We start from the raw sequence: 22313 nt of genomic DNA, 5'->3' as shown, positions 1-22313 counted from the left end.
AGGACAGGGGCCCTCAGGGCCCAGGGTGAGTAGCAGTGCCCATGAGGGGAAGGGATCTCATTTTGTGTGCAGAGCAGGCATCAGCCCTGCCCAGGGAAAACTGGCAGTGACCCCTACACTCACAGTGTCTGCCCACAGCCCCCCAATGGGTTCCGAGTAGACGAGGAGACTACCAACCCATAAGAGAACCGGAAGAGACCATCACCTAAAAACAGGGGTCATGGATGACCACGTCTTAATTCCATGAGGGCCATTGATGACCACAGCTGCCACCTGCCCTTCCCAAATCCCTTGCCATGGACCCAGGGGTGGGGATCTGGTGTCCTCGGGCCACCCCTGAGGCTCCCCGCCACCCACGCCATCACCCAGACAATGGGCTCAAGGAGCCCCATTGCCATCATTCACCCACAGCCTCCTGCTGGTCCACTGAGACAAGGGAGCTGTCAGCACATGCCACAGGAGCAGCGATAGATGGCCGCTGGACTGCCTACCACTAGACAATGCCACAGCTTGGAAACGAAGAGATTAGGCCAGACTATGGGCCAGAGCCTTCCCCCCAACACCCCCAGGTCCTTGGCCATCTCCAGGAGTGACGCCTGGGCAACAGGACCTGGTGGCAGAGAGAGGGAATGGGGTGGAGGCCAAGGTGGGAGCTGTGCCAGGATGTGGTCATCACTGTAGTTCCAGCAAAGGCGGGAGGGGACAGGAGGGCTGAGGCAAGGGGGACAGCGGGCACAGAGAGGAGATAGACAGAACTGGGGGTGACATGAGCCCTACTCCTCCCAACGAGACAGCAGCCGGGGCAGCAGGGATCCCCGGAGGCCACCCCCCTTGCCGAGTCCTGCCTCCTGTCTGGGCTCACAGTGGACAGAGCAGGCAAGAATCCAGCCTAAGAGTAAAGGTGCCCACAGCCCACACCCAGGTGCTGGGATTTAGTTCCTGATGATGACTCCAGCGACTGGGTCCCTGATATGGGAGGCCTGGATGGAGTTCCCAGCTTGTGGCTTCAGCCCCGACCCATTGGGGGCATGTGGGGAATGAAGCCCCGAGTATTTCTTTGTCCATCTGGCCCTCTGGGTGGGTCTGGGTGGGGCAGGACAGGGGCTCCAAGGTGGGCCTCACCCTGCCTCACTGGTTCTGGAGCCTGAGACTGGGCGGACCTAGGCAGGTAGAGGTACACAGATGTCTGTACCTGCCCAGGAGGCTGGGCAGTGCCCAGGCCTGCCCCTAACCATGATCTCTTCTCCTCTGATTTTCTCTTTGGCAAATTCTTAAGCCCAGGTGTAGGGTTGGCACCCCAGGCACTGGGCATATCTCCTACTCCCTGTCTCGCTTGTCCTCCAACAAGGGCTGATGTAAACGCATGAGTCGGTGGGGCTAGCAGGTTATTTTTGAAGTGCCAATCACACTGGGCGAGAATGCTCCACCTACTGTGTGTCAAGCACCCTCCAGACAAACTTCGTATCCATGAGGTCAAAGGCATTGCATGCTCACGGCAACATGGGGGGAAACTGAGACCCCCCAGAAATTAAGGATGGAGCTTCAGGTTGCAGCATAGATTCCAACATAGCCCACCCCAGAGCCTCACCCTGGCATCACAAAGCAGGAACCCATGATGTGGCTAGGCCAGCAAGACACAGCCCTTCTCCTTCGTTCCCCACGGGGACCTGGCCTCACCCCCTCCTTCTCAGGCCCTTCTGTGGGGTGCAGTCCACAGGAGGGTCATGCAGGGCACCCCTACCTCCCCTAGTGCCCTAGCCAGTGAGGGACTGTCACGCTCAGGAGTCTTCCAGTCCCCCCAAGTTGCTCGGCACACCCCAGCCTCTGGAGTAAGCTGGCCCCTTCTACCCTGGGCGACTTCATCTGCTGCTTGGCAGTGCAGGTAGGACAATGTGCCCTCCCCGCCATCCCAGGGAGGCTGACCTGGAGCCGGCCCAGGAGCACTGGGGATGAGGCGCAGGGTTCCCAGGCCCCGCCCCCGGCCCCGCCTGCCCCTGGATCTGGTCTGGCTACACAGCAGACAGTGCCATTGTCTCAGCCACCTCACCAGAACCAGCCCCTGGCACCAGAAGCAGGTGAGGATGGGGAATGTGGAGGGGATGGCCTCTTGGGATGACGGTGGGGACCAAATGACATCCCTCGCTAGGAGGAATCACTGCGCAGCTGGGCAGGTGCCAAGGGGCTTGAGGGCACAAAGGCAGCACCCTGTGAACAAGCAGTGAGGAAGTGAGCCTTTGCTGAGCTCCTATTGCAAGCCCACCTGTGGGGCAACCCCACTTCAGTCCTGCACCAGACTCCCTAAAGTTCCCCATCCATGTTTGGTTTGAAAGTGGGGCATTTGGTTTTCCTGCTTTAACTGCAAGAAGGAAAGAAGCAAAGGGTCTACGTGATGGTGTCAGGCTGGCAGGAGGCTGGAAGGTGGGACTTGGAGCTTGCTGAGACCCACTGGGGCCACCCTTCCCCCACCCCCTGGGGACTGCTGCCTAGGAAGTGAGGCGGGGGGTGCAGCTTGGGGAGCAGGAGTGTGAGGACAGATGAAGCAGGACTTTGAATGCCAAGCTGAGAACCCCAAAAGCACACAGAGAGCCCAGACACCCTGAGCTGTGCCTCCTCGCTGGGCACTGTCACGGGCAAGGGGACTGCGGCTGCCCCGCCCTCGGGTCCCAGGCACCCCCAGTGGAGGCGTTGCCCAGCTGCGGACCTAAGCGGCATCCCTTTGTGTTAGGAAAGGTCACCCCCCGTGGGTGGGCCCCCGCCTGGGCTCCTAGCCCACTGAGGACTGGAACCAAACAGCGCCGTGACCCTGTGAGCAGCAAGGCAGGGCACTAAGCTGACGTCATCTTTTCCCTCCTCTTCCTCAGTCTGCAGTGACCAGGCCTGCCGGCCCTAACCTGCCCCAGCCACACCCCGATGGCTCCCTGCTTCTGGTGCCTCCTCTACTTCCTGGTACCTCAGCTTCCGGGAGAGGTGCTGCGGGAGGAAGGAGGGAGCCCCCATGGCTAGGGTTCCATGCAGCCCCCTGGAGGCCACCCCCTCAGGGCGCAGCCTGTGCAAGCCTGCAGGAGATGGCCTTAGCTCAGGAATGAAACATCAGCCCGTCCCCCTGGGCGCTGCACCTGTTGCACCCACAGTGCGCCTCTCCTGTCTTCACCCTGGCCCGGCCCCCACGTGGGGAGGGAGCACTTGTTTCAGCCTCCTACCCCACTCTCTCAACTCCCCACTTTCTCTCTCAGGTCAGAAGTCTCTCTGGGACCCCCTCCAGCTCCCCAGCTCGACCAAGGAACCCTGGGGTCACAGGTTGGTATGACCCGCCACCTCCAGAGAGAGAGGCTACCCTCTGTCCAGCCTGTGGTCCAGGCGGCTCCTGGACTAGACTGCTAATGGACGGGAAAATACGTGACATCTCATTCAGGCCCCTCTCCCCATACCAGGCTCTAGGCCGAAAGTGTCATTGGTGTCCACCCAACATTCGGCTGGGGGAAGGGCTCACTAAGCCATGGAGCATGGCCAGGGGTCCAGCGCCCCTCCAGCCTAAGTGACTCCTCCCTGGATGACCTTGGTCCTGACCACGGAACGCTCTGCCTCTGCCCTCTCCTCTCCTCTCACTCCCCAGCCTTGATGGCCCCGGAAGAGGTGGTAGAGACGGCAGAGCTCGTGTGCAGGTACCCAGGGCAGCGGCTGAGCTGGTGGCAGGCCCAGCAGGCCTGTGAACAGCGCTTCGGCCACCTGCTCCTGGGAGCCCCGGAAGGAATTCTTGCCCCGTGGCTGCGCGAACCGCTTTGGGCGGCCCAAAGACAGGCTTCTCAGCAGAGACCCCCGCCGAGGCGTGAGTGTGGGGGTGGGGACCGGGGTGTCGTGGCCGCCCTAAGTGGGAGCCCAGACTCACACCTTACCACATTTCCAGCTGCGGTACCTGCCGTGGATGGGCGGGCAGGGCTAACTCCCTGGGGCGGGGTCATGGAGCTGGACCCCTCAGCTGGAGGATGGAGTGCGTCACTGAGGCCCGGCCCCCGTGTCCTCCCCTTTGCCCCGCAGGCGTGCTCCTAGCTGCGGCGCTGGCCTTTCGGGAGCGCTCGGCTGAGCGCGCGGCACGGCTCAGGCTGCGGCTGCCCGCGCTGGCGGCGCTGACGGCGTGCGCGCACGTGCAGTGGGACGCGACCTCTCCGGCCGCCACCGCGCTCTTCTCGATCGCCACGCCCGGGCTGCCCAACGCGCTGCAGGTGCGCGCCGTGGCCGAGCCCGGCGGGGCCGTCCGCGCGGCGCTGGTTGTGCGAGGCCACCACGCGCCCTTCCGCGCCATCTCCCGCGCCGACGGCCGCTGGCACCACGTGTGCGCCACGTGGGAGCAGCGCGGTGGGCGCTGGACGCTGTTCGCCGACGGGCGGCTGCGCTCCGGGGCGCGGGGGCTGGCGGCGGGCCGCCCAGTGCCTTCCGGCGGCGTCCTAGTGCTGGGCCAGGATCAGGACTCGCTGGGCGGCGGCTTCTCAGCACGGGATGCATTCAGCGGCAACCTCACTGACTTCCACCTGTGGACCCGGGCACTGGGCCCCACGCAGCTGCTCCGGGTGCGGGCCTGCGCGCTGCCACCTGGTGGCCTGCTTTTCCGCTGGGACCCTACCGCGCTGGACGTCACGCCCTCGCTGCTGCCTTTGGCACAGGTGCACTTGCTGTGTCCCGGTACGTCCTGTCAGGTTCCCCACCCTTGGGTCCCCAACACCTTGCATCTGATGGAGCCCACTAAACCACGCAGCCTGCGCATGTTGGGTCGGCCAGCTGCATCCCAATTTGCCATCACGCTGAGTAATTCATGGGTCCAGGAGGGAGGCAGGGGGTGCCCCCGACACCTCCGGTACCCTGACCAGGAGCCTCAGAGGAGTGCCCCACGTGGGACCCCGGAACTCGCACGGAGCACTGGGAGCTGTGCCTACAGCCGCTGCCCTTCTTCTGCTGCTATGGGGCAGGTGCGCCCAGGGTTGGGCCCTTCCTGTAAGCCCGTGTGCTCTGAGCCGTGACTCAGTGGTTGACACATCTGGGAATTGCGAATCTTCTCGGAGCTTCAGGATTTCCATAGATTCTGGGTCATAGGGCAGTGGGACCAAGGGTTGGTGGTGGGGGTGGAGGCAGTAAAGGAGAATCCCAGCTGTGGGACTTTGGAGTGCCAGGCCTCAGTTTCCCCACCTGGAACACTGATGTGGAAGGGTCAGGGCCTTTTTCATGCCCTCACACCCCTGGCTGGCACATGGTGAGTGGGGGTTGCGGGCCCGTCGGGCCAGCTGGGTGTCCTGTCCTTTAGAGTCCCACCGGCAGCTGCAGGCCACCCGGTCATGGCCCGGCCAGGACTTTATCAGCCGCGTCAATGTCTTGGCTAATGCCACTGTGGTAGGTCCCCCTCTCCTTCCCTCCAACCGGGGCCCCTTAGTTCCCTCACCTGGCATGCCTGCACCTGCCTCTTGCTTTGGAGTCCTTGAGAACTGGGGCTTGTGGCTACTTTGGATGGGTGTTCCCAAGGCAGATCCCTCATGTAGCCCGATGAGGGAATCCCTTCATGGTCACAGCAGTGGCCGTCCTTGGCTCCTGTGCCCACAGCTCCTCCCAGACCCCCTCTCTGGGACCCACGGGGCCCTGTCCCTGGCCAAGGTCTCCAACTTCCTGGGCATCCTGGAGGGAGTCCTGGCAGAAGAGGCAGCTCCACTGGGGCCAGCTGCGCTGCTAGCTGTTGTGCAGTTCCTGAGGGCCGTGGCTGCCCTTGGGGCCGGCGTGTCGGAGCCCACGCAGGAGCCCTGGGAGCAGCTGGGCCATGGCATGGTGGCTGTGGCCAGCCGAGTCCTGGAGGAGCGCCAGGCCAGTGCATGGCTGTCCATTAGCAAGGTGAGGCTGGCTGGGCAGGCTGCGTGGGGGCCTGGGCTCTGTCTCTCCACTTCTCTGGTCTATTATTGGAGCTGCACAAGAACAGCTAATTGGTTAAGAGCCACTAACCCGGAAGGTCACCACCACCACACGCATTTACTTCCACTGCTCTCAGATTCTGCTCAAGTTCAGCCTCCAGCCCAGTGGAGGTGTCTGTCAGGCTGGGAGGGTCAGCCCCGAGCAGGGAGACAGGGAGGGAGCGATGGTCAGGGATGTTGCTGAATGTCTCTGGGCTGAAGGAGCAGGCCTGGGAAGGCAGCTCAAGGCCGGGGTGTAGAGGGCAGACAGCACAGCCCTGGAGGCTGGCCCTCTGCAGGGCGTGTCTGCACAGGTGGTGAGCTCCCCATCCCGGGAAGTATGTAAGCCCACATGTAGCAGCCTGGGGCACTCTGGGCTCTGACTCCTCAGACTTCTTCCCTGTAAAGCGGCGACTGTCACACTAAGGCAGCAACAAGGAGCTGAGGGGGCATGGTGTCCTATGAGTGCCCATTCTCCCCCTCTCTCCAACCACCATCCCCCAGCAATTGAATACCTTCTGCAGGTCTAGCCCTGAGGCAGAGTGAAGAAGCAGGTGACCTGGCCCAGTGCTCTGCAGTGGCGGTGGCTGGCACAGGAGCCAGCGGGCACAGGGCGCTGGAAGCCTGTGGCTTCTTGATGGGGTGATAGGGCCAGCCCAGGATCCCCTGGGACTTGGGGAACAGGCAGGCCTGTCTTCTGGGTCGTGCTGGTGTTGATTGGGGTGACAACATTGGGCTGGTGAGGGAGCTCAAAGGCAGCCTCCTCCCAGGTGGTGGGCAGTCCCATGGCCCTGGTGGCAAGTGTGCAGCACATGGCGCCCCTGCTGAGCTCTGTGCTGACCCCTGAGCAGCCCTGGCTGCGCATCCAGCACCACCATGCTGGTGAGCCTGCCCCTCCCGCACACCCTCAGCCCTGTCCCTGCCTTTGCCATGCTGTGTCCTCCTCCAGAGGGCCCTCTGTCCAACCATCTCCTAGCAAACTCCTACAGATCCCGCAGGACCCAACGTGAACATCACCTCCTCCGGGAAGACTTCCCAGCTTTAACTCCCCCTTTGTCTCCCTGGGTCCTCACAGCTTCTTAAATTCTGTCTCATTTTCACTGTGTTTGTGGTCATTTCATAAGGATTGGTCTTCTTCCACTTGATGCCCCCTGAGGACCAAGGTCCTTGGGACCATTCTTTGCCTCTTAAGGCCAAACCCAGGGTCAGACTCAGTGACTGCAGGCTGAGCCGGCAACAGCCACACTCATGTTCCTGGGTGTCCCCTGGCTTCTGGTGACCACTGCCCTTCTCAGTGACACTCTTCCCCCCAGGCCCAGGGTGAGGGGTGGGCAGCATGGAGAATTCAGATTGCTCGGCCTTGGGCATGTGACTGAAGCTGCCTGTGCAGGAGTGGCGGTCCTCTAGGCCTGTGGCACGGCGGGTGGGAGCGGACCCTGTCCCCTGGGCCACTGGACAGCAAGGCCTCTCTGGAGGCACAGCCACCCATCCCTTACCTTTCATCTCAGGCCTGGAGGTACGGCACCTGCACCTGGGGGCGGCCAGTGCCAGGGACTACGTCTTCACGGTGCCCGGAGGGCACCCAGAGGGTCCAGGACACATTTGCATCCCAGTGGGTGAAGTGAGGCAGCTCCTCAGGGCAGGTGGGTAGGCTGAGGGCGTGGCTGGGGTCTGTTGAGGTCTGGGTCCTTCCTCAGCTCTGACAGTGGCCAGTGGCAGACCTCAGTTTCCGCATTTGTAAGGTGGGCAAACTAGCGCTGCTTACCTTAGGGAGAGTAGTGCCTGCCCCTTGACCTCCCCAGTGTTCACCAAACCCACATGCTTGTCGCTCAGAAGTCAGGGGTTGGGGGAGGCAGGCCCTGGCCTTGAATCTGAGCAGGGGATTTGGGCTAGGGTCAGGAGCAGAGAAAACAGCTCCTACGGAAGTCATTTACCCTCTAAGCCTGTTTCCCTACCCCTGAAATGGAAGAGCATGACCCCAGGAGCCTCAGGCCTCAGGTGGGGACTGGGGTCCCCCTGCCTTCCATGCAGGCCTCTCCGGGGTCACTGTGATCCACAGCTGGTTCTCCTCAAGCGTCTTCCAACTCACCCTCAGAGAGCCTGGCCCAGAGCCCCTGGGCCCTGCCAACTCGGAGCAGGCGTACAGGGTGCAGAGGTGAGTGGACTCCTAGGGGACTGTCAAGAGCCTAGACCCCCTTCCCAGGGAAAGCCCAGGCCCCCCCTCCACTCCCAGGACTTCCACTCTGGCGGCAAACCTGTCCATGGGCAGCCCAGCCCCTACCCCTCTTGGTGCCCACTCCAGGACTGGCAGACCATGGCGTAGCCTTGCATGGGGTCCTGGCTTCCATGCTGAGGGAGCAGGCCTTATCCAAGGCTGTAACATAGGCACCCCAAATGCCAGAAGGAGGCTGTCGCTGATGCCTCCCTGAGGTCTGGAACAGATGAGCCAGTCATGGAGGAACCCACCCTCTCCCCATCCCCATGCCAACAGCTGCCCTTAAAAGCTCTGCTTTTCTCTACAGGTTCCTGAGCACCCAGGTGGGCTCTGCAGTTATCTCCTCTGAGATGTGGGACGCTGCTGGGGAGGTCAGCACGGCCGTGACCTTTCACCTGCAGCACCAGGTACTTGGTGCCCCTTTGGGGAAAAGCCATCCTGGTACACATTTCCTGGTTTTATTGGTTCTCCACCCTCAACGTGTTTTATCCTTGGACAACCAAGGTCTAAAAATGTTCCAAAAGGAAGTCACCGATGGTTGCCATTGTCCTCAAGGGGATATAGAGAGAGGAAAGTAGGGTGTCGCATGCCTGCCTGGACCAGATGCCTTAATCAGGCAGCGTCTGCATACTCCTCAGGCTGTCCCTTCCCCTAGAACTTGGGAGAGGGGGCGTGAGCGGCCCCACCTGGCAGTGGTCTGTGCTGGAGTGGCATCCTGAGTTCATTGGCCATACTCCATAGTGTGTGTTACTGGCCGAAATCAGGAGCGGCTGTCGTAAAGACCACATCCGTACCCATCAGCTGAAAATTGTTCTAGAAGCCTGCAGCAGTGGTGTGAGGGATCAGGGTTTTCTTTCCTGTGGGAAGATCCCCAGGGCATTCCCCATGAGACACCCAGCCAATCTTCCCTCACGCGAATAGAACATTCCAGAGGAAGTACGTGTCTCTCTTGCTCATCACCAGGAAGTCCTAGTGCATGCACACACTCACACCGTGTCGTGCCTTGGCGTCTGGCCTCCCCTCCCAAGGGTTCCCGTCAAGCCTTATGGCAAGTGTGCGGCCAGCCATGGGCGTGCGAGGGCCCTTGTCCCAGGACACCATTGCAGCTAGCAGAATCTGCAGCTGAAGGAGTCCCTTGTATAGAAAGACACAGTATTGGCCTGCAGTCAAGCTGTGGCTCCCTAGACAAGCTTGTGTCTTTTAGGTTCCCTTGAATTTCAGTTTCCTTGAATACAGTTTCCAGAGCACGGATTTTGAAAGCATTTTTGTTGAATGTATCTCTATTTCCTGGTTTTGGATGTTACTGGGGTGGTTCCAAGTTCAGTTTTAGGGTATTCCTTTCAAATACATGTAATCCAGTGGTTTTATTTTTATTTGAAACGCAAAGTGACAGAGAGAGAGAGAGGAAAAAGATCTTAAATCTGCTGGTTTGTTCCCTAAATAGCCACTATGGTGGGGACTGGATCAGTTCCAAGTGTCCACCTTGGTACAGGGGCACAAGCACTTGGGCCATGTTTCACTGCTTTCCCAGCTCATTGGCAGGGAGCTAGATCAGAAGCTGAGCAGCTGAGACTTGAACCAGTGCTGACATGAGATGCCCATACTGCAGGTGGAGGTTTAATGTGCTATGCCATGGTACCGTCCCCACTCTGCTGGATTTTTGAACCTTGATGCTGTATCCTACAGCCAACCCTACTGGGCACGTCCAGCAGCTCCCTTCAGAAATCCCCAGGGCTTTGTACGTTTGCGACTGGGTTGTCTGCACTTGGAGGCAGTCCTGGTTTCTCCTTTCTCATTCGTGACAACTTCCCTTTTTCATTGGTTAGGACCTCAAGTTCAGCCAGGCTTCCTTGTCCCCTTTGCCATGTCAGCACACAGTGTCCAGCCAGCCGCTAGGCAGTGTGGCATCGGCTGTGGGGGTTTGTTCATGCCCTCTGTCAGGCCGAGGTCCCTTCTCTTCTGGGTCCACTCTTCTGAGTGGTTATTGCCCAGTGTGTCTCGCATAGGGGTATGAGCCTGTGGTTTTTCTCTTTAATCCGTTAATCGTTCAATCTGAAAGGATGAACCTGCTTTGGGCTCCTGCTCCTGAACCCTCTTGGATTGGGTATACCATCTTTCATGTGGATTGCTGGATTCAATTTCAGATGTTTTGTCTCTGATTTCATGTTTATGTTCAGGAGTACTGTGAAGTTTTCTTGTATTGTTCCCCGCTGGTACATTTGCTGCCAGCAGTGCCATCTGGGCCTGGGCTTTGCTTGTGGGAAGATGTGAAGTTCAGTTTCCTCAGTGTGCAGGCTTTTGCTATTTGGTTATTGGTTTTTGTTATTTGGTGGTTATTTTTCTCTTTTTTGAGCTGTTTTAATGATTTATGCCTCTTGAAGAATTTATCCATTTCATCCAGGTTATCAAATTCCTGACTTAAAGCTATTCCTTTAAAGCTTCTGTAGGATTTATAGTGATTTTTTTTCACCTGACGAGTGCAAGTGCAAGTTTACTAATTGTTTTTATTTTTAAGGGCTAACTTTGAAAAAGTTATTTTTATTTGAAAGGCACAGTTATAGAGAGAGGAGAGGGGAGAAAGATCCTCCATCCACTGGTTCACTCCCCAAATGTCCACAGTAGCTGGAGCTGAGCTGTCCCAAAGGCAGGATGCAGGAGCCTCCTCTGGGTTTCTCACATGGATGCAGGGACCAAGCCCTTGAGCCAGCCTCTGCTGCTTTCTCAGGCCCATTAGCAGGGAGCTAGATAAGAAGTGGAGCAGCTGGGACTTGAACTGGCGTCCATATGCTTCACTGCTTTGCCACTGTGCTGGCCCTGGTTCTTGTCCTTTCTGGTCTTTGCTGCCCAGTGACACCTACAAACACCTTTACCCTGGCAGCCTGCAGGCCCTGCCCCCTGAGCTGAGCCGAGCCAGCCTGGCACTCCTCGCACTCCCTGTGGAAGGCTGTCTTCCTGTCATGGCTGTCCCTCTGCTGTCCCCATGCCTTCCTCCCCTGCCGCTCCACCCTAGCACGAGAAGGCCCAGCCTGTGACCCAGGCCTCAGGCGTCACCTCCTGGGTAGGATGGTGTGACAGCCTCGTGGCCTTACTGGCCACGCATCCAGCGACTCTTCGGTGTGTTTCTGTTCAGTTGAGTCCCTACCAGCCCCGGCTGCTCCTTGCTGTGCTGAGGACTGGCTCTTGGTTGGGCTATGGGCACAGGGGGCTTTGTACAGCTGCATTCGTATTTCCATCTGCTCCCATGGAAAATGTTAGCAGTGACGTCACCACCACTCATGTTAAAAGTGCATGGCCAGGAGCCCTGCACAGGAGCCTAGTGGCTGAAGTCCTCACCTTGCATGCACCAGGATTCTATATGGGTGTTGGTTCATGTCCCAACCACCCTGCTTCCCATCCAGCTCCCTGCTTGTGGCCTGGGAAAGCAGTTGAGGACAACTCAAAGCCTTGGGATCCTGCATCCGCATGAGAGACCTGGAAGAGGCTCCTGGCTCCTGGCTTCAAATTGGCTTTGTTTCAACCATTGCAGCCAGTTGGGGAGTGAATCAGCAGATGGAAGATCTCCTCTCTGTCTCTCCTCCTCTCTGTATATCTGACTTCCCAATAGAAATAAATAAATCTAAAAAAAAAAAAAGTGCATGGCCAGAGGTGGGAGTTGGTATCACAGTTACAATGTCCATGTGTATGTGTGTTACATGTGTGTACACACATCACATGACCATGTGTTCTGTGTAGATATACATGCATGTGCACTAGGCACGTGTATGTGTGTTCTGTGTAGTTGGTCGTGTGTTGTGTGTGTGCATATCTGTGCGTGTGTATATGTGCGCCTCCGTATGTGTGCACACATGCACATGTGTGTTCATTCTTTACAAAGTAGCCTTTTACCATACCTCCACTTGGACTACTTCTTATCCCATTGCGCAGCAGGTGGCCAAGCTCTTTCCCCAGCAGTAGGAGGGGCGGGCTGGGTGCTGAGCACCCCGAGCAGGACCCCCGAGGGGGTCTTCGTCACCGCCCCTCCCTGAAGGGCCTGCTGTGGGATCTGGGGCTTCCTCATGTCTACAGTGCTGGAGCAGCAGGCAGCTTGGCCTGTCTCCTCCGGCCTCCCCATGGCTCTTCTCTGTTGCCCCTTCTTCCAGGGCACAGATTGGGTCCAGCCCCTTGCTCGTGCCCTCCCTCCCTGCCCTGGGCTATTGGTCTCCCCTTGACCGTGTCCACTCCCGCCTCTCCTCCTCCTCCTCTGGCCCGCTCACGCACCTGCCCTGTCTGCTTCCTGCTCCTAGACCTCCCACCAGAGGCTGGTGGAGCCTGTCTGCGCTTTCTGGAACTTCAGCCCTGAGTGAGTTTCCCCTGCCTGACCCTCTAGCTGGGGCACCCCGTCCACTCTTCCTCCATTTCCACTTTGGCCCCTGTTGACCACTGCATCACGCGGGGCACTCAGGGACAAGCTGCAGCAGGAGTTGACGTGTGGCTCTGGAGGTGGTGTGCTCTCTGTTAGAAGACTGTAAGGGAGGTGGCACTCGTGGTGATGTACCAGGCCCCCAGGTGGAGCGTTTGAATGCCAGAGGAGACTTGGGATCCACCCCGGGCCCCCTGACCTGTGTGATGCCAGCCATGGCTGCTGACCTTCCAAGGTGACCCTACTGATTGCCTGTCCTGCTGTTTCAGAGAAAATTGGGCACATTTGACAAGATGGAAAGCTGAGGCCAGGAGGGGCAGTAGCTGGCTGGGCCGCAGGGCTAGCTGGAGGCAGGCCAGTGACAAGCCCAGGGTCTGTAAAAGGCATTTCCTTCCCTACCACCCTCAGCAGTGACACCGGGGGCTCCTGGGCCACCACGGGCTGCTCTGTGACTGCCATGTACCCAGCCTCCACCGCCTGCTTCTGCAATCACAGCACCAACTTCGCTGTCCTGCTGCAGGTGCGTGACCTGCAGGTAAGTGCAGGAGGAGCAGGGTGAGAGTGGCGCAGCTGGCATCCCAGGCACACAGCCATCAGCCCAATGATGGGCACAAGACACAGGGGGCTGCAAGACAGTACAGGCAGGAGACAGACTTGGGTGAGACAGAGTGGTCAGGGGCTTGGTCTTGTCACCTCCCCTGCTCGCCTGCCTGCAGAGGCCTGGAGGGCTGGGCGAGGTGGGCCCGGGTTGTGTCCGGTGCCCATCGCTGCTGCCTGGCCCCACAGAGAGACCCCGAGGAGGAATCGCTGCTGAGGACACTGTCATTCGTGGGCTGTGGCATTTCCTTCTGTGCTCTTGCCACCACCTTCCTGCTGCTCCTGGTAGCGGGGTGAGGAGAGCCCCCTCCCCTCCCCAGGGCTGCGGGGGTGCCCCTGGCAAACCTGCCTGCCTGTCACGGGGCACGCAGGTTGAACCAGCTCCTCCACGTGCCAGAGTACCCATGTCAGAGCGGACCACAGTGCACAAGAACCTGACCTTCTCCCTGGCCTTGGCCGAGGGCTTCCTCATGGCCAGCGAGTGGGCGAGGGCTAGTAAGGTAGGCAGCCGGCAGGTGGGCTCCGGGGGCGTGTGGGCTCCAGGGGCGTGGCATGGCAAGGCACCTGCTTTCTTTTCTGGGATGTGCCCCCCTCCTCTTCCTCTGGCCCCTCCAAGAGGTCCTGGATGGGGGTGCTGGGCCCAAGGGCACTGCAGAGACCTCACTCACTCTGCCTCTTGGTTGGCCAGGCGTGGGCAGGGAACCCCCCGGGTAAGACTGTGGCTGACCTCAGGGGATCCCTTGCCCTCCCACAGGTGGCGTGTGTGGCTGTCACGGCCACCATGCACCTGCTCTTCTTGGTGGCTTTCTCCTGGATGCTGGTGGAGGGTCTGCTGCTTTGGAACAAGGTGGTAGCCGTGAGCATGCGCCCTGGCCCCAGCATGAGGTTCTGCTACGCCATGGGCTGGGGTGAGACCCTGCACCCTGCCCCCGCATGGGCCTCACAGCTACCAGTGCCACCTTCATTCCACCTGGTCCCAGCACCACCCACCTCCTGTCTGCCTCTGGTCCCTCCCACCACCCCGCTCTGACATGAGCTCAGTGTTCTCAGTTTGGTCAGCTTCCAACTCTACCCACCCCAATTCCCAGCACTCGTTTCTTCACTCATTTATTCACTCACATGACAGCGGGAGATCCTACATGCTGCTTTACTCTCCCAAACAACAGCCCCAGGCCAGGCAAAGGGACAAAGCCAGGAGTTGGGAGTTCATGGTGAGTGGCAGGGACCCAGCGACATGAGCTGCGTTTGCTGCTGCCCAGGGTGTGCGCTGGCGGGACGCCGGAGTCAGAAGCAGAGCTGGGCATTGTACTGTGATGTGCAGCATGCACTTCTTAACCACTGGAAAAGCTGGGATCGCGTGCTTCTGTAAAGTATTCTAAAAACACACGGAGCTGACAGCGTGGTGTAGCCAGCTAAGCCTCTGCCTGCATCCCATATGGGTGCCAGTTCAAATCTCAGCTGTTCCACCCTACCAATGGCCTAGGAAAGCAGGACAGGATGGCCCAAGTCCTTGGGCCCCTGCACCCATGTGGGAGACTTGGAAAAAGCTCCTGGCTCCTGGCTTTGGACTGTCTCAGCACCAGCCATTTGGGGAGTACAGCAACAAATGGAAGATATTCTCTCTCCCTCTCTCCTTCTGCCTCCGTAATTCTACCTTAAAGCACATATGTATTCAAAAGGCAGAGAGTGCAGTGACCAGGACTGGGCTGGAGCCCAAGCCAGGAGCCAGGAACTCAGTCTAGGCCTCCCATGTGAGTGGCAGGGATGCAAGTCCTGGAGCCCTCACCTGCTGCCTCCCAGGGAGTGCATTAGCTGGGAGCTGGACTTGGGAGTGAAGACGAGACTCAAAGCTGATGTGGAACATGGCGGTCCTGTTAACCACCTCACCAAATACTCCATGCCTCACCCCAACTCTTCTTAGGCCTGCCCTACTGTCGTCGCCACAGCGCCCCATCAGTGTCCCATCTCCATGGCTGCCCCCCCCATAGTCTGTGGCCAGCCAGCCCCAGGCCAATGGCCCACTCTCACTCTCTGATCTCTTTACCCATGGCCCCACTAACGCCTGATAGTGTCAGCCCCAGGTCCTCCAGGCTACAGCCCTGAGGCAGGGGGCCCCCAAGTCCTGGAAAAAAGGACCCAACTGGCCTCGGGGCCTGTAGCACCTGCTTCTGCCCCCAGGTGCACCTGTGCTCATCGTGGCTGCTACCCTGGCCATGTTGCCCCACGACTACGTGGCCCCTGACCACTGCTGGCTCAGCGTGCACACCAGCACCATCTGGGCCTTCGTGGGGCCTGTGCTGTTCGTGCTGACCGTGAGCAGGGTGACCTGGGCATCCAAGGGTGGGGGATGAGCACAACAGAGACAGGACCCCCATTTATCCACTGACCCTGGGGCTCCAGGCCAACACTGGCATCCTGGTGCGCGTGGTGGTGGTCACTGTGTCCAGCGCTCGCCGCCGTGCCCACACACTGAGCCCGCAGCCCCGCCTGTCGCAACAAATCTGGATCCAGATCTGGTAAGGTCCTCAAAGTCCCAGAACTGCCCAGGGCTCCTCGGGGAGTGCCCCTCACCCCTGCCCTGGCCTCAGCCCCAAGTCTGTAAGCCGGGTTTAAGACTCAGTGTCTCTGCCCCCTCCTTCATGTCCCCGACCCTTGGGAGTGGACAGTGGAAGCCAGTGGGTGGCCTGAGGCTTGCCCGTGTCTGGTGACACCCATGTTGCTTCAGCCTGCCCCTCGACCAGCCTCCCCAACACACGCAGGGCCACCGTGAAGCCTGTGCTGGTGCTGCTGCCTGTCCTGGGCCTGACCTGGCTGGTGGGCATCCTGGTACACCTTAGCCCAGCCTGGGCCTATGCCGCTGTAGGCCTCAATTCCTTCCAGGTAGCTCTGGGGTTGTGGGGCTTGCTGGGATGAGGACCCTACATGCCCTGGAATTTGGGGGAGGCAGGGAGCTCTCAAGATGTCCCCTGTGCTGGTGCCAACCCTGAAGGGCATGTGTCTGGGAGGACATGGGTACTGGATGTTGGTCACTAGGGCAGTATTCCTGATCTTGGGGGCTTGGTCACGTCCTGCCAGGCAGGTGTAGAAATGGAGAGAGGAAATATAAGGGGACCCATGTGGGGAGAGGGGAGGGCCAAGGAGGCCCTACTTTAGAGGGTGGTGGGGGTTCCAAGGAGCCCACTTCCCTAAGACCCAGGTGGTATTGCACCATGTGGGACAGGGTTGGGGGCCCTGCCCTGGGTATCTCCTGTCATCACAGTGGGTGGCAGCCACATCTTATTGCCATGGTGATCACTGCAACTCCTGGCCTATTTCCCGCCCCCCACACCCTCCCTGCCACCAGGGTGAGGGGTGGGCCCTTGATGCTCCCCACCCACTCAGGTGGCAGGGACCTGCCAGCAGGGGCAGTGCCACCCTCACCACTGTCTCTGCCTCCCTCCCCTCCCCTCTTTGCCTCTGCCCCCTGAAATCCTCGTGTGCCCCCTGCCTGCCCCTTCTCCCACTTGGACCCCGGCCCTTGGGTGAGGGCAGTGGAACCCATTGGGTGGCCTGTGTCCCACCTGTGCACTTCAGTGGTGCCTTCACTGCCTCCCACCCACCCCATTACTTCTCCCGGCTCTCCTGGCCCCCCTTTGCACCTCCCACCCTCTCTGTCGCCCCTGTGATGCCCTCCGTCTATGGCTCCCTGTCTGTGCACAGGGCCTGTTTTGCCAGTCCTGGCTCGGACACCATGCTATGTTTACATGGAAGGAACAGCTTCCCACCAATATGCAGAGTTGGATTGGGATTATGCGTAAGGGGTTTAGAACTGGGACATGCTAGGAGCCAGACCCAGGAGCTGGTGCATGGGTCCTTCATTTGTCATCTTGGGCCCACCTCTGAGAGCTAGAGGAAGAGAAGGCACGAAGGCCAGGCCAGCACCCCAGAGCTGTTGAGCAGCTCAGACTCCGTCCCAGGGTGCTTGGGAGCAGTGGAGGGTATGCGGCAGGTGCTGGCGCGGGAGGGCAGGGTTTAGACAGAAGCCTTTGTGGGGGTAGGGAGTGACTGAGAGGAAATGCTGCGGGGAGGCAGGGTAAGGGCTGCAGAGCGAGGACAGGCTGGGTGTAGGGGCTGTCTCCGTGGGCCTCAGGGCCGCCGTTGGGCTCATGGGCTCCAGCTTCCAGCCCTGGGGGGCCAGGAGGCTCCCCCCTCCCTGACTCCTTGCAGCCTCCTGTGTCATTCAGGCGGCCTCAGGGGGTCCCCACCCCACCTGCTGCACCTTCCGCAGCATGGGCTTGTTCCTCTGCAGCCCCCAAACCTACCCTCTCCATCAGCCCGCACAAACACATGCCTCCGTACAGCATGTGCATGCGTGGAGCATAGATTCAGGCACACATGTGCATGCACACCAACATACATGTACACATAGTTACACATATGGGCACAATCTGTGCATGTGCAAGCATACATGCACATACATGTTTGTGTACAGGCCCCATGGAGCTGCCGTGAGGACAGAGGCCTGTATCTAATGGCACCTGTGAGTGGCCAGGCCCTTGGGGTCCCCAGGTACATGGGGAAGAGTGAGACAGTCCCCTCCCTCCCCCAGGCATGAGGAGCCAGAAGCCCTGAGAGGGGAGGACGGATCAGTGGAGGTGTGGTCAGAAGGCCTGCACTTGACCTTGGGGCTTCAGGAAGGGTGCAGAGGCTGTGAGGCTGGGACAGGTTTCCAGGATGCCGTCCCCACAGGGAGACCCAGTATGGCAGGGTGTGCCTGCAGTCCCCACCCATCTGCAGGTGTTTCTGGCCTGCACACTTCTGGGCAAGGCAGCAGGCCAGGCCATGGCAGTGGGGGACTGCCAGGTGGTGGTACCTACCCACCTGCCTGGTGTGTCCCCAGGGGCCTTACATCTTCCTGGTCTACTCCGCTTACAATGTGGAGGTGAGTGGGCACATGGGCTGCAGGGAGGGGGTAGAGGTGCATGTTGGGCTGGGGTGGCAGTTCATAGCAAGAAGCCAGTGGGAGTGGGGAGACCCCAGCCCCACGTGTCCGTGCCCCCAGGTGCAGAATGCCCTGCAAAGAACAGTGGAGAAGGCAGTGGCAGCCGAGGCGCCCCTGGTGCCACTGGGCATGGCGGGAGGCTGCAGTACCAGGGCCCATGCCCTCACCTGTCAGCCCTGCCGCAGCTCCCCAGGACTGGAACCCGGCCTACAGCCTCTGGGCCCCTGGGAGGCAGCCCAGGGCAGCCCCTTGACCTCGACTGCACCCCGAAGACAAGCAGCTCTCAGAGGTATGACCTCCCATCCCCCAGTTCTGCAGGTGGCCCACAGCAGATCCTCTTGACCTTGGGCTTGGGAAGAGACTAAGCCATGGCCTCCCCACTTCTTCTCCCCTGCTGCCATCACCAGGGGTCAGCCTGCTAACTGGGGGCATGGGTGGGGTGCATTGGTGTCTGAATGCCCAGCTTCCTTTCCTGTGTGTCCTTGGGCAAGCTGGCCTCCCTCTCTGGGCCTTGTGGGGCACACCTCTGAGTGGATTCTTAGGGTTTGTACCAGTTAGGGTTGCAGCCAGGGTGGGAGCAGAGAGGGGCCATCCCACCTAGCTCTCCCTGCTCAAAGAGTCTTCTCCCCGCCAGGGACCTGCGGCCCCACAATGTCCACAGCTTTCTCCTCCATCACCGAACACGAGAAACCGGTAAGGCCAGGACAGGTGTGCCCGCAGGGGCTTGGCCAAGGCCACCACACCCCCCACACACACACTGACCAGTCCCCTCTGTCCTCAGGCTGTGGAGCTAACGGCATTCAAGGCTTCAGGTAGCGCTGGTATCTCAAGGGGTCCCCCTTTCCCGCTGGACAGCCCCCTCAGCCCGCCCACTGTACCCGGTTCGCTGGCAGCCCTCTCTCAGGCCAAGGCTCCGTCCACCCTAAACCTTAAAGCAACACTGCACAGCCTCACACCAACCAGCGAGGGGCTAGAGGCAGGTGCCTAGACCTCTACCCGGAGCCAGGCTCTGAGCTAAGTCCCAGGCGCCTGCTGATTCACAGGAAGGGCAGCTAAAGCACAGCAGTAGTCAGGCGGCAAAGTTGGCAAGACGCAGACACATTTGCGCCCAGGGCTGTGCGACCCCAGGCTCCCAGCTGACCTCTAAGCCAACCGTCTCTCAGAGCTCAGCTTTCCCTTCTACAAAACGGGCCGGGGGCGCCCTCTGCAGGCCGGTCTGGAGAGCGCATGGCCGGGCATGGAAAAGCGGGACAGCCTGCGCGCCCCTCCCTCCACTCGCCCCCCACCCCCGCGCGCCCTGCAGCGCCTGGCTGCGTTGCTAGGGCCCCCTGGAGCAACTGAGCAGCTCCCCCTGCTGACCTCCCACCCCTCCATGGGGTCGGACGACCCCTGTGCACACCACCATGGCTACCCACCCAAGTGGCCGGAGCAAGAAGTGTAGGAGCAGAGATACTGGCCCTGCCCTCGTGATGCCCAAGCAGTCCTCCAGGCCATGCAGGGTGGCCAAACCCAGGCACAGGGAGGCCACGAAGGGGCCATGTTGGGTTTCCCATCCAGGGTCTGGTTCCCAGACGGGTTCCCCAGCAGTTGAGGGAGAAGAAGTGGAGGTCCAAGCCCTTTGCAGCCCAAAAGACGTTCTTTCTTCACAGGTGTCTAAATGGAGCCTTTAGGAACTTTCTTCCAAGTCCTCCGCACTAAGCTGGGCCTGGGGGACCCTGCGTGTGAGAGGCGCCCCTGGCAGACGGCTGCAAGGACACAGAGGCTGCACCTCCCTCACCTCCACTGTCCCCTGCTGCCCTCTTGGTTGGAGCTGGGGGCTGGGCTGCCACTCCCACTAACCCTAACAGAGCCAGGGCTCTGTCCCCATCCACCTGTTGCCCCACCTGGCGTGTTTTCCTGGCAATAAACAGCCCTGGGAAGACTCTGTGGTCCCTCTTTGAGGGTTCTCCTGACCTGGGGGTGCTGGTCTGGCCTGATGAGCAGGACAAAGTACACTCACCAGCACCTGCTGAGTGTCTGGGCGCGGGGGCTGGGACCGCATCCTGGAGCCATGCGTCCTCACCCCACCCTGACGGGACACCCCCACCGTCAGGTACACTGCGGGCTCACACAGTGTCTCGGAACTCACACCTGGGGTGTCCCTGACCGTGAGGCACAGGGGGCAGGGGTAGCGGTTAGTATGAACACCCAGAGAGCACCCAGGTGGACTGCTTAGAGGAGGCGCCTGGGCCCTTGCTGAGGGGTGAGCCCACCCTAGTCAGCCTGTGGGGCACAGCCTGACCACCTGCTCCCTCTCCGCCCTGGGACCCTGTCAGGGTCTTCTCTGGAGCTCTCCTGGGCCTGGCAATCACAGATAAATACAGCGTGGCCATCGCCAAGGCCCACCTGCTGGGGCCAGGCACTGGAGAGTCACAGGGTGAGTGGCAGCAAGGAGGGGGCAGCGTGCCAGGTGGGACACCTGTATCCTGCCCTTCAGTGGACTCCCAGCTCTCCCACATGGGTCACGATGGGGAAGTCAAAGGGGACCTTCCCAGACTCCCCCGTTTCTTTGTCTCATATCCCCGCCCACACCCTCACCTTCTACACACACAGACACATGAGTATCTGTGTAACCGTGTATGAAACTTAGAATTGGAGAGCACACTCTTGCTCATCAGCTCACTCCCTAAGTGGAAGGCGGGAACACCATCCAGCCCCACCCCCACCCCATCTGGGTGGCTGGAGCCCAGTGAACTGTGCCATGGCCACTCAAGCCAACTCAGCAGGCAGCTGGACCACCCCTCCCCAGGCAAGATGACACCCTCCAGTGACCCTCCACACACTGCTCACCCCTCTGCCTGCACTGCTGGCCCCTCCAGCTCCTGTGTGGTTGGTGGGCTCCAGGGCATCCTCAAAACCCAATTTGTGGGCCCAATGCAGTAGCCTAGTGGCTGAAGTCCTCACCTCGCATGCGCCAGGATCCCATATAGGCGTCAGTTCTAATCCGGGTAGCTCCACTTCCCCATCCAGCTCCCTGCTTGTGGCCTGGGAAAGCAGTCAAGGACAGCCCAAAGCCTTGGGACCCTGCACCCATGTGGGAGACCCAGAAGAGGCTCTGGGCTCCTGGCTTCGGATTGGCACAGCTCTGGCCATTGAGGCCTCGTGGGGAGTGAATCATCAGACAGAAAATCTTCCTCTCTGTCTCTTCTCCTCTCTGTATATCTGACTTTCCAATAAAAGTAAAATAAAAAAAAATTTGAAAGACATCTTAACTATGAAGACTTCCTATCCCCCTCACCTAACGTTCCCCCAGCTGACTCAATCCCTTCCTCATCTTTCATAATTGTTTTTAGCATTATTATTGTTAGAACAGCAGAGGTATAGAGAGAGCCCTTCCATCTGCTGGTTCATTCATATGGCTGCACCAGCCAGGTCCGGGCAGCTGAATCCTGGAGTCTGAAGTTTCATTAGGGTCTCCCACGTGGGTGACAGGGGCTTAACCTCCTGGACCATCTTCCCCTGCTTTCCCAAGTGTGTTGGCAGGGAGCTGGATTGGAAGTGGAGCAGCCTAGACTAGTACCAGTGTTCATACTGGAAGCTGGTGTCACAGGTGGTGACTTAATCCACAGTGCCACAACTCCAGCCCCCTTCCTCACCCTATGCCATCCTGCATGGCTGGGGATAGGAACTGGGTTTCCTGGCTGGGCTCGGCATGTGCCAAGGTAGAGAAAACCTGCCAAGCTGAGTGGCACCTTTTTCTAATCAACACAGAGGCACAGGCCGACCAGGAGGTGACCGTGAAGATGACCTCGCCAGTGACAGCCCAGGCCAATGGCTGTGCCCCTATCCTCCTTTTTCCACCATTTTGAAGTTGTGACCTATGCAAGTGGCTTTGAGGCCTGGCCCGGGCGCAGAGCCTGGCTGGGAGGAGTGTCCCAAGCTGCTGGCTTTGCTCACTGCTGCCACCCAGTGGGGGTGGGAATGGCAGGAGTTGTTAAGGGATGGGACCCAGAACGCCCTGGGCTGTGCAGCCACCCATGCATAGGGCACCTCTAGAGATGGTGAGACAAGGACTGACACACAGTAGGTGCCCACAAATGACCACACCCTTCTGCCCAAGATGGGAGCTGTGACTAGGAAAGCCACAGCCACTCCCAGGCCTCCGGGATGAGGGACAATGACACCTGGTGTCCCCTTCCACACTCCCCACCCAGCTCT

General features: G+C 59.8%; 1 protein-coding gene across 1 annotated transcript; it reads left to right on the top strand.

The window, feature by feature from the left end:
- The first annotated feature begins 2910 nt into the window (after positions 1-2910).
- On the top strand, positions 2911-19557 carry ADGRD2 (adhesion G protein-coupled receptor D2). The gene is made up of 24 exons (XM_058672856.1): positions 2911-2946; positions 3234-3297; positions 3614-3826; positions 4036-4677; positions 4863-4961; positions 5294-5379; positions 5587-5868; positions 6695-6806; positions 7433-7567; positions 7956-8079; positions 8447-8546; positions 12423-12478; positions 12947-13073; positions 13325-13428; positions 13533-13635; positions 13890-14043; positions 15314-15447; positions 15536-15651; positions 15895-16015; positions 18015-18056; positions 18177-18405; positions 18751-18809; positions 18898-18928; positions 19280-19557. The coding sequence occupies exons 1-24, from the start codon at positions 2911-2913 to the stop codon at positions 19555-19557; spliced, it is 3447 nt and encodes a 1148-aa protein (XP_058528839.1).
- The last annotated feature ends 2756 nt before the right edge of the window (positions 19558-22313 follow it).

Source organism: Ochotona princeps, chromosome 14, assembly GCF_030435755.1.
Source record: "Ochotona princeps isolate mOchPri1 chromosome 14, mOchPri1.hap1, whole genome shotgun sequence".
Classification (NCBI taxonomy): Eukaryota; Metazoa; Chordata; class Mammalia; order Lagomorpha; family Ochotonidae; genus Ochotona; species Ochotona princeps.
This window is presented reverse-complemented; position numbering and strand designations above follow the sequence as displayed.

Excerpts from the sequence above, each read along its gene's own strand:
- ADGRD2 (XM_058672856.1), top strand. The coding sequence starts at position 2,911 with ATGGCTCCCTGCTTCTGGTGCCTCCTCTACTTCCTG. Across the intron at positions 8,547-12,422 it reads CCTTTCACCTGCAGCACCAG|ACCTCCCACCAGAGGCTGGT; the intron begins GTACTTGGTGCC and ends TCCTGCTCCTAG. Across the intron at positions 18,406-18,750 it reads AAGACAAGCAGCTCTCAGAG|GGACCTGCGGCCCCACAATG; the intron begins GTATGACCTCCC and ends TCTCCCCGCCAG.